The sequence below is a fragment of the Lagopus muta genome, chromosome 5, assembly GCF_023343835.1.
Source record: "Lagopus muta isolate bLagMut1 chromosome 5, bLagMut1 primary, whole genome shotgun sequence".
NCBI classification, from domain to species: Eukaryota; Metazoa; Chordata; class Aves; order Galliformes; family Phasianidae; genus Lagopus; species Lagopus muta.
The window spans coordinates 18,580,226-18,592,310 of record NC_064437.1 but is presented as its reverse complement, the minus strand read 5'-3'; the positions used below and the strand labels follow the sequence as shown (position 1 = coordinate 18,592,310).

At 34.5% G+C, this 12,085-nt stretch overlaps 1 protein-coding gene across 4 annotated transcripts in view; it reads left to right on the top strand.

Annotated features, from left to right (window-relative positions):
* Positions 1–12,085, top strand: part of COL11A1 (collagen type XI alpha 1 chain) — a 203,138-nt gene that overhangs the window by 108,141 nt on the left and 82,912 nt on the right. For all 4 annotated transcript variants that reach the window (XM_048945451.1, XM_048945453.1, XM_048945452.1 and 1 more), the window contains 4 exons: positions 6,132–6,248; positions 6,844–6,939; positions 9,178–9,423; positions 11,958–12,020. In XM_048945451.1, coding sequence (XP_048801408.1) covers positions 6,132–6,248; positions 6,844–6,939; positions 9,178–9,423; positions 11,958–12,020 — 522 coding nt within the window. The remainder of the gene's footprint in view (positions 1–6,131; positions 6,249–6,843; positions 6,940–9,177; positions 9,424–11,957; positions 12,021–12,085) is intronic.

Genomic DNA, 12,085 nt, shown 5'->3' with positions numbered 1-12,085 from the left:
TATCCCTGGGTCTACTTTCTCTCCATAATGGATGATCAGCTAAATTTCCTGCTGCCAAGTATTATTCCTATAGTCTATCAAAATTGTTTAACGTCAGTTGAGAAAGACATTTATTCAACGATCAAAAGAAAAATAAGGTTTCATAATTATAATAAGGCTATGTGTGTTCACGTACATAGTTCTGTGTTCATCATATAAAGTGCCCAGTTACATACTTCACATCTATTGAAAACATTCAATGAGCACCAAACAGAGAAAAGGAACCATAACATCAAACAATTGACAATGTTTTCCTTTTGAGTAATACATCATATATGTAGCATTTTGAGTAAGATATCATTTATAACAAGCACATCCAGCATGCAGGCTACACGCAACCCTGGACAGCTAGTAACATGGACCCACAAGACCATACACTTTTAACATTACGTTATTTAAGCAATATTCTTTGGTGAGTCAATTGTGTGTAGCTTGAGCACGGACAAAGGAATGCTGTGGAGAGGAGGGCAGTGTAGCGTTAAATCCTTCTCTCGTATCTACCACACACAGTCAAACTGAAACTCGTGTATTTTGCCATGCAGTGGCACAGTGATTACCAATAACAATATTTCAACATACTAAACATGTGTATGTGTCTGTGAAGACAGGCATTTTCTTTCTATTGAGCGCATATACAAGTTTTCTTATTTAACACAAGCTCTAGTTTAATAATTATTTCATGAAGTAATTTAGTAAGTTAACACATTCGCTGTGGAAGAAATATCCAGAATACTTATGTTAAATTTAATATATAGAGTTGGAATCAGACATTCAACTCAAGGAAAAAAACTGATAACTTCTCTTTACTAGACTTTTATAAGACCTATTTCACCAGAGGAAAAACATGCACAGTGGTTAAATACCCTACCAGCTCTTTGTTTTTCTTGGTCTTTTTTTTTGTTGTTGTTGTTTAATAAAAAATAGTTTTTTTAAGTTGTTACTTGACGTATAATCAACTATATCATATATTTTATATGGTGCCCGAGACAGTTCCACTTCACTCAGTGTAGCTCAGGCAAGCCAAAACTTGCACACCAAAGTCCAGCTTCATCAGACTTAAGAATCATTCAGTCTGGCATTTGCAAATGTGAAAGTACTAGGGTGTTTTATTCTTTATTATCATTTATTCGCACTTTGAAGATATGCTTTAATTGAAGCATGCATTAACTGTACTTGTTTGAGATGGCAAATACCTATGAATCTCCATAACGTGTTAAGTACAGAGTGATGACCTCAGTTGTTGTCACTACGTCAAAGCAGTAGTGTCTAAAAGTTACTTGAAAAATCTGCTTCTGGAGGAAAAAGAGTATCTGATTGTAGATAATTGTTTATAATCAAGCACAGCATTGTATAATTAGATATTAAGAATTGAATAAGCAGATGAAATGATAATTTAAAAATATCAGGGATGCTCTTTGCTTGGGAAGTTATGTGCCTATGTTTTTCTTATAAATATTTTGTGAATAGCCTGGCTTCTGTCTTGTTTTCACAACACTTTCTACTATAAATGGAAATATAGTCAAATTCAGCTTCCTTTCAATCACATACATTTGGCCAGCTCACAGAAATTAGATTAGGGAAAGACGAGGTCAGTCTTCATCTTCATTAATGTTGGGAATTGTATTTTGTGGAGTGTTGGCAAGCCTAGTTTTCAACAGCTCCAGCTATCAGAATCTCAGATTTTCTCTTGGAAGATTTTTCTGCAACCCAGTAAATCACACTGTCTCACTTGTTCTTGAGAAATGGCTCCCCAAAGGAACTTTGCTTCGTTTATTTTGGATCTATCCCAAACTAATGGATTGTTTGAAGAAATGAAATGTTTGTCTTTTATGAAATGAGCTTGTTAAATCAAAGATGCAAATGGCTCCTGAACACACTCAAATTGCAGTATTCAGGCATCCTTTCGGAGGATGTTTATTTAGTATTCTTTATTTCAGGTGTTCCACTGATCAGAACCTATATTCTTCAGAAAACCATGTTTAATTTCAATCATCTTTAAAACTACATTTTGCTACCTTGGCCGTTGTTAAAAATAAAGATCTTCCTAGCACTCTTTCTTTGTATAGATACATAATGTAGAGCCTTAAGTATCATCTTATTTTGACAGAAGCTGCCTTTGGAAGTTGAAGATTTTGTTCTTATCTCCTCTTATCTGCTTGCCCATATCACTATTATAAATAATGTAAAGATTCGGAGGTCTTTTAAATATTTTTGTTTCCTTCTGTTCCAAGATTGACATCTACAGCCATTTATTTCTTTTTATTATTGCATCAGAATTTGAAACTACTATTATGCTTGAAATCCCTTGTTTCATTGCATTTTGTAAAAAGTTAGAGTCTAAAGTGTTTCATAGTAATCTTTGACTCTTTAAGTAGATAGATGACTTTGTATAATGCTGATGCAATAAACAATGGGCTTGACAGTTCTTTGCTTTAGCATATGAATTGCTGGTTCTTCATAATTTTGAAAGAAAGTAAAAGATGTTAAAATTTACATCTGCAGAAGAGGAGACAATTTTGGAATAGTTTTTGTATGGATAACAGAAGAGACCGTTTTCAGAGTAAGGCTCTAAGAGTATTTATGTCATTCCACAGTTGAAATGGGCCTTGTGTGCTGCTGATCTGCTTCTAAAATTCATCTGATGAAGAAAACAGTTCATCTCTTTAATTGGAATAGCATGGTGATCTGGTAGTGCAATATAATCACTCTGGTAAAGAAAGCATGAGGTCATAGTGGAAAGTCTCATCAAGAAACAGCAGGCTTTATTCTTCCTTTCAATTGTAAGAAAGTAGTCATATGCAATATTCATTACAAGAACGTCTGTTCTGTAACTATTGGTGGTCTTAGAACAGGAGAAAGAAAAACAACAGAAAATTACATTACATTTGAAATGTGTTACCTGATCCCTGTTAGCTGAAATCCCTCCTCATGTTTTAGCTATTGTCCAATTTGAGGTCCTAAGCAAGTTAAAATGCCATGCAGTCAATGTTTTAGATATGTGGAAAAGTTTATAAAGTTATATATGTTTGCTTTTACTGTGAGCACATAGTCAACCTATAACCATCCCCATATGCAGCAGTATAAAGGGACTGGTAAGCTAGCATAGAAAGAGCTCAACTTGAGTAGAATTAAAGCAATCAATCGAAGTATACTTTTACTTGGCTATGCCTGTACTCATAGGAAGATGATCAGAATCTTCTACAACCTGAATGTCTCTTTAAATCCTCTTCCAATTTCTTCATTCTCTGCCTGCATTACTGGCCAATAAGACCATCCTTTGATACATAGCAACAAAGCTATACTGTCTTCCATGACAAAATTCATCTTTGTCATACTTGCTTTCATTGCCTGCTTTGACTTTTTTGCTAAACTTGGCTAAAATTTAGAAAGTTGCAGAGGGTACTTTTCTAATTCATTAAGTAGTTTTGAAATTCCAAATGCTTTCTCCTACGTTAATTAACAGAACAACGACTACAGATTTCTGAGAGTTTCCCATATCTCTCCATAATGTCCCTCCAATACCGTGCCTTTAAAAAAAAAAAGAGAGAAAGAGAAAGAAATGTCTGTGGAAACGTTCGCTTCCTTGGCAGTACTCAGATTCCAGCCTGGAAACTGGCATTCCTCATTTATCATCTATTCCTGTTCATTTTGCCTGTATATCTGCATATAATAGCAATCAAAATTCAACCAAAGTTGAATTTTCATTAATAGAAGTGAGTAAAGCACAGTCCTGCAAAGTAGAATATATATATATATTTTTGTTATCTTACCTGATGAAACAGATCTTTTCATATTGTCATGGATATGTATGAAAGTTTTCTAGTTCTCATTCATAAGTATCTGGCTTTCCAAACTATACTGCTGGCAGATCACAGCATAAATATCAGGCTTTTTTTTTTTCTTTCCAGTCAACATCAGCATTTAGTCTTGCAATTTTATTACCTGCATAGATAGCACAATTCATCACAGACACTTAGCCTACCTTTTATGTATTTTCTATACTTCCTTTATGTTGTTGGTTATGGTCTAGAAACTTTTCACCTTGTTTTGTTTTCTGGATGTCAGTGGCATAGCTCATTAGAAACAAGTTGTATTCAGATGCACTTCCAAAATTTCACAAGTCAGAAAACATGTTTTTATACATTTATACACCTGTAAAAATGTATAATCACTGCCCATGAGGCCTTTGGATAATGCCATACATAAGTCAAAATGTTTCATTGACATTACTGCTCTTAGAATGGAATCTTAATTTACTGAATAGAGAGAGAACAATCACATATTACTTAAATTTAAGTTTTAAGATTTAACTGCTGGTTAAACTGGGATTATTTAGTCTGAAGAGAAGGCTCAAGTTTGACCTTATTGCTCTCTACAATTACCTGAAGGAAGTTTGTGGTGAGATGGGAGATGGCCTCTTCTCCCATGTAACTAGCAATAGAACTAGACAGAATGGACTCAAGTTGTGCCAGGGAAGATTCAGGTTGGACATTAGGAAATACTTCTCCAAGAGGGTGATCAGGCACTGGAACAGGCTGCCCAGAGAGATGATAGAGTCACCATCTCTGGAGGTGTTAAGAATTGCTTAGATGTTGTACTGAGGGACATGGTTTAGTTGGAAATATTGGTGATAGATGGACGGTTGGACTGGAAGATCTTGGAGGTCTTTTCCAACCTTGGTGATTCTATGATTCTATGACTTCTAAGTGTTCAAGGTCTTTCAGTGTTGTTCCCATACATCTTGAGGAATAAACTTTTCCGTGTTTTATGTTCAGTAAAATGTATTCAACGGAAGTGCAGGAATTGTATCAAAAGCCTCTGTAAACAGTTAAGGTAAACAGTTAAGCCGGACATTAGGTCACATAGTCAAATATATTTTAAAATATGGACATTTTTTAAAATCCCATTTATAACTTTTTTCTAAAATGTCTCTTTCTTATGCTGATGTTATTTATTACTTCCATGAATTCTCGGAGTCATTTAGATGTGCAATCCTCTAAGCAGTCTGAAGAAACAAATAGATATTGTCTTCATTCTTCAGGCAATGATGCTGGGTTATAGTGGGAAATAAGAGATTTCACAAGTCATTAGTTCCCATTATGCAATCAGAATGTTTCTAATATTCTAAACATGGAAAAGGATCAAATTGGTGGGATTCTGGCCCCAATTCCACCTCCTTTTGGCTGCCTGGAGATGTGAAAACAATTAGTAACAGACATGAGATAGCTTTAATTTACAGGACCAGTCAGTTCCTGTATCTTCAAGCATGATGGAGGTAGTAAGTAAAAATACCTTCTCAGCTGTGATGAGTAGCACTTGTTATGCCTAATCTAGACCTTCAGGGCAGAGCTGAGATTGTAGTTCAGAAGTTGCTGACTCCCTAGCTAGTGTCATAAAATTACATAACCTAATTGTAAGCACATTTTCACTTGTAAAATTTTTGTGGGCCAAATCTCTGCCTGATACTTTTATTATAGATACAGAGCTATGGAGTAATTTATAGCAACTGAGAATCTTAAATGAAATTATATCAGTAACTTAATTGCTCAGATAGTGTGTATCATGGAGCAGTCCTGGTCTTGGGAACTAAATCTTTCCAAACATGAGGATAGCCATGGTTATTTGTGAGTTGTAGGCTCTTTCCTGAATCTGAAATTACTTATGCTATTCACATCAGATATTGGCATCTCTTCAGCTCTCCTGGTTGCCTGAAAACATATATAAAAGAGTATGGGTAAAAGAGGCATTGTTTGTACTTAAAATATTAAATAAATATATTATTTCGCAAACATCAGCTGTTGCTCCCAGTAATCCAAATTATAGCTGAGTCTTTCTATTCAGTCCAATAAAAGACTTTTTTTCCTGACACTGCTACTTCTTTTTATTATTATTATTACTTTTACTATTTTTGCACTGTGCTTTGAGAAGAATAAGGAACTGTGTTTTTCCCCCCTATTATATTTAATTGTTCATGCTAACTTAATCACCTTAAGTTTTAGTCCTAGAAAAAGGTTAAGATGCTTTCCAGTATTGCAAATCTAATTTGCTACCACTAACATGGGAATGCCTCGTATTTTTCATTTGCTATGTAGTACACACCTGAAGATTTTATCGAATATGACTATGAGTATGGGGATGCAGATTATAAAGAAACTGAGTCTGTAACAGAGGGACCCCCACTGTTTGAAGAGACAATAGCACAAACAGAGGTAACAGAATCTGATCTGTTTGTTGTGTGGTGTCCAGCTGTCCCCTACCATGTGGTTTGTCAATTTGTGTCGTCTGTATGTAAACTTAATGTTTTTCTTTTATTCATTTCTTTTCTCTTCAGCTTTAACACTTACTTTTACTTAGCTATGGAAGGGCTCACAACTGACAGCATTCATCTCACATTCATATACACTTTCATTCATTCATTCTTTTCATTTTATTTATGTTTTCCCATTCCATCTTTCATAACATTTGCAGAAAAAGAAAGCCATGGTCAAAAAGAAGAAGAGGACAGTGGCCACTAGCTCAAAGGACAAATCCCAAAAGGCCACAACAAAAAAATCTGAAAAATATGCATCCAAGAAGAAGAAAAGTTATCAAGCAGCAACAAAAGACAAACTAGGGGTAAAGGTAGCAAAGAAAAAATCAAGATCTTTCCCAGGCCAAGACTGGAAGATCTCTGATAATGAGAAAAAAATAGACCTAACCCCACCAGATGAATATCTGGCTTATAACATAACCTGAATACAAGTGATATCTCTTGATTTTTTCCTACAGGATTTTTTTAATAATGTACTTTTTCTTTAATACTAGGCAAACATTGTCGATGAATTTCAAGAATATAGCATAGCTGAAAATGACTACGGGCCCCAGACAGAAGCTCCCTCCAGAACTACTGAAGCCAATGAGGTAATGAGAACGCTTGAGAAAATTATAGGCAAATATACTTACCTGTCAGGTGTCAATAAAGCAAAACAACACACTGTTAAAGGAAGAATATCAGTTTGTGAAGATATATGTATCTGTAATAGTGATTAATAAGATTTTACGGTTTCTCAGCCAATATCAGAACCTAATAATTTCGTGGGCAAAGCTCCCCTTGGTTCCAAGATTTGCTGAACTCATGCGAAGTTTATGATTTTGAAAATCATTCACTGATTCATTCTGTGGGAATGCAGGGTTGGGTTGTTGCATTCAGTGTGGATATGAATGGAGCTATGTCTAGTATAAATTAGGTTAAATAGCAGACACAGTCCTCCTGCTGTAATTGGAAGTGCACTTTCTAATTTTTTGTGTCGCTCTTAAGATGCAGCATAAAGCAAGCCTAACTAAAGAAAAGAACGAATGCAAGCATAGCTATGTATTGAGGTTGAGTCAGAAAACAAAGCCTTCTTTTAATAGTTCTTCAGCCAACAAAACTTAATTATTTCTCACTGAGATTCTATTCAAATGAAACTTTGTGTTTTGAACGATCAAAAAGATAAAATGATTATTTCAACTTAGTATAAACTCTGTTTTCAGAAATGCACAATGACAAGCCTAAACATTATTTTTTTAACATTACTACACCTAAAAGGCAGTGTTGATTAATATGTCTGCATATTAATTAACGCTAGCTTTAGAAAAAAGATGACGGATTAGAGAAAATGTCATTTTTCTTTTACATATTGTTTGCAAATGAAAATATGTTGCTTATAAGATGTACAAAACTGACCCCTGAAATTCCATGGTATTTTATCTTTATGTTGTGGATAGTTTTTGTTCAACACTTTCTTTGATTTAAAGAGCAAAGTGAAAGAGAGAGAGAATCCCTATTTGTTTTCCTGGTTTCCTCTTATGTATCTTGGTGAACATGAATTAAGAGATACTTTACTTATTCTAGTATAAAATGTTCTTGTATTAAGTCTCATGTTTACCTCTCATACGTTAATAGATAGAGGAATATAGATTTATTCTGCTTCTTGGGCAAGAACAGGCTAATTGTACAATAGTACAATTGTAATGAGATAGATCCAAAGCGCAAAATTATGTCCTTAATGAGAACAGTTCTGCTTAAGAGCGTAATCTGACTAAGAATTGGCTCAGAGCTCCAGCGTTTACTGTACTGTATGGGAAAACTCATAGTCCTGTAGCTAATGGAATTAGACAACTGTCAAATTAGAATCTGGCCTGTATTTTAATTGAACTATATTTTAATGACTCTGGATGTTGATTAACTTCTTAATATATATTTTTAAGATCATAGTAGTTCATCTCTGGAATAACCATCTCATATTAGCAATATCTTAACTGTGATTCATTTCAAAACTATCCTTTCAAGAGATATTTGTAACAGAATAAAGCAATTCTTTTTCCACAAATAGTTTTGTACATCTCAGATATAGCATCCTTATATGCATGCCTATAAGTTGATTGCTTGGTTTGACACTTTGCATAATCGAAGTTGGAAGCTACAAGCAATGTTGAACTTTGAGAAATGTTAAAATTAATCTGAGTTTTGCAGGTGGGACTTGACTCAGCGAAAAATATGTTTAAAATGACATGACAGACACATCTCTAGATTTGGAATGAAAATTAACTGCAAATCATGAAAAGAGAAACATTTAGCTTGGAATTGAGATTTGTAGATGCAAGATAGAGAAGGTGGCTGGGCTTAGCAAAAGTGATGCTTGCACTGTCTACACATTGTTATTGTACACAAGCTTGAATTTTTTCACTGATTGTTACAATACATGTGTTAGCTCTGAATTTATTTGCTGTTTACTAGTGTGTATGTGTACATTCATGAATACCTATGTGTGAAACCAAGCAGAGAAACTTAGCTGTATTTGGCAGTAACGTAACATTAAGCAAGCATTACGCATAACGTACTGGGTATATTGAATTCAGAGGTTTTGGAAATTAAAAGAAAATAAAGTATGAAAGCATTATTTCTTTGTACTATGTATACAAAGATCTTTTAATTACTCTGAAAGACTGGAGTTCCATTCCTTCAGACTCTAATTAAAAGACAATGTGCTGTAGTTCTGCTGTTCCTTCTTCTTTTTGGCAAGTCATCATTGTGGTTGAGCATATGCCTATATTGCTTTACTAACATTAACTCACATATTCCTCCTATTCCCAAATCTTTGCTACTGGTATGAATAGCAAAACCCTGTTGAAGAAGTATTTGCTGAAGAATACATAACTGGAGAGGATTATGATAAAAAAACTGAGGAAACTGAATATGGAAGCAGAGGAGTAGACCTCAGTGAATCTGATCTTCTGGTAGATGGAGATTTAGGCGAATATGATTTTTATGAATATAAAGAATATGAAGAGAAACCGACTGATTCTACTAATGAGGAGTTTGGTCCAGGTGTTCCTGCAGAGACTGATATCACAGAAACAAGCGTAAGTTGTTTGAAGGCATAATGCAGATTAATTTAATTTAGCAATGTTTTATAGTTACATATTCTCCTAACTCTAAAAAGCCCAATAAAGACCTCACTGTACATATAAGGTGTATTCACACTATCTTTTATCGTCTGTGGATCAAACTTGTCCACTTGTTTTGGTAACCCTGAGGTTTGTTTTTTTTATTATACGCAGTTTTTTTTTGTCACTTCTGAGGAAGGGAGTAAGGGAGGGATTGAAGTTGGGAGGGAAATAGAAGAGAGAAGAGATTTGGAATGTCAAGAATAAATGATAAAAATGAACACGGATTTTTAAATCTTTCTAAACTAGAGCTAAAGCTGGAAAGAATGTAAGTTTTAAAACAGGTGCAAGAACTAAAAAATATCAGCATTGTTACATGATTACATTAACAAGTTGAATTGTGCGCAAGTCCTTAGTATAATATGGCCTCTACTACTTTGCAAGGATAAAAACAAATGAGTCAAAAGCTAGAGTTCTGAACTCATTTATGAAAATAAGTTCAATTTGAAAATTAGTCAACAGTGACATTTTTATGACCTTGCAGGAGTGATTTAAAAGCTCAGTATGTCTAAAGGAAGATAGGATGACATGGTGGGTCCTGTGAATCATGCTCTTTTTTTTAGAATTTTTTAGAGTTCTGTGTTTTAGAGTTCTGTGTTTCCCTCTGACTTAAACATAGGTTTAAAGGAAGGCTTTAATTTTCCCTTGGTTGTGCCAGGATCCTCATTTACCAGTTTACCAGACTGTAGAATCTGCAGAGAAAACTAACGTGACTGAGGCGAGAAGTAGGACTTAGTTCCAACTTGAAGAATTTTCTTAGCTCAGTATTTATTCTGTCCTCACAAACTTGAAATTTCAGTTTACAAAGAATTCAAGAAATAAAAGCAAATGCTGTGAGATTGCTTTTCTCTGCCAATCTTGAAATCCATGCTTCTGTATTTCATTTATCACTCCTTTCTAAACTCAGTTGAGGTCATTGTATTTTTTTAATGATCTTTATCTTGCAATGAGATACAAGCTTACTTTTCTCCTTCTAGTACAGATGGGAACACTGTGTTAGAATGACACAGAAAAGGTCAGATTATCTGCAAAGGAAAGAGCCCATAAGGCACCATTTGCATTAAGCAAATGGCTGTGTAGACTCTATTCCCTGGTATAAATTTCACCTTAAAATGCCTTGCTCCAAAACTGAAGGATTCAGGAAGCTTGAATTGGAAACTGGCCTCTAGCCTGTGCCAGCTTTATTAATGCTTTCACCTGCTGAATTAGAGTATCATATAATTTTCTTTTGACATATGGATGTATTTAAAGCAAATTAAGTTCTAACTTTGTTAAAAAAGGCAAAGTGAAAAGTACTGAGTACCTGGAAACTTTCAAGAAAGGGGCAATTACAATATGTGCTCAGTGTCCTTTTTTTACAGTGTGTGAATATAATCAAGCATAATTATCTGATCATTTAGTACTTGAGTTATATTGTACAGTGTACAGAACTATTGTACAGTGAAATTTGTAATTTCATAAATCAGTATGAAATGCACAAGCAATGAATATATACCTCTGGTTTTCCTTTCCAAAATAACTCATATTAAAATACTGTAGCATTATCTTCAGAGTCATTTGATATGTTCAAATCCCCAGCTTCTTTAATGTAAACATGGAACCATTTTACAGAAAGCAAAAAATTCTCATTTGACAAGCACGGGATTTAATTTCTAGTTTGCAGTTGATATATTGCCAATTGAGAGAGGTAGTTCTGAAGAAAAACATAAATTTCATAGATTGAATAAAAATATTTCTTCCTTCACTGTTTGAAACTTGAATCTGACTGTGTTCTGCCATTAGCATGTGCTATAGACCTGTTGTTTTAGGTCATGCTGTTCTCAGTCTTGAACCTAAAACTTTCCACAGAGCTGACCGTAAAATAATTTTGCAGTTATGCTAGTTCATTTTGTTAGCGCCATAATTGGCTATACATTAAACACTATTTAATGTTTGCAGTGCCATTTAATTTTTCTCCCACTTAAGCCATGTAATCACAGATTCAGACTAACTTACTTTCATTCATTAGATGACTAGAGAATGGAATGAAATACTTGAAGAGTACTGTCCATATAGGGCTGGGGAATCTCTAATTGCTTACCTCAGAAGACCGTGAAAATAGTTGCTAATTGCCGAGAATATGTTCATTCAAATATGGAAACAACTCTGTGACATGCACACAGAAATCTTAAATTCCAGAGTCCTAATGCTAACCATGGTATGCAAACTATTGAATCCCATTGGAACACTAATTTTATTTCTACAAATTGATGATATCCAGTGATTTTAAAATGTTTGTGCAATTTTTGCATTAAACATTTTTGATTGATGTGTGTACCTGTGATATATTTTTCATAGCACAGTACAGTTCCAGCTTTAGCTTTCAGTTACCAGTTGTTGCAGTTCTTTATTGTGCCTGGTCCTTAAGCCTTCTACTTATATTCATTCTGGGGGCTGTTTTTACTGGTCAGGTGACTCAACATGGGGCTTATGGAGAAAAAGGACAAAAGGGAGAACCAGCTGTGATTGAACCTGTAAGTACAGACGTGGGTGAGTTTTTCTTTAGCACTATATAACTTGCACACTGTTGATAAATCGT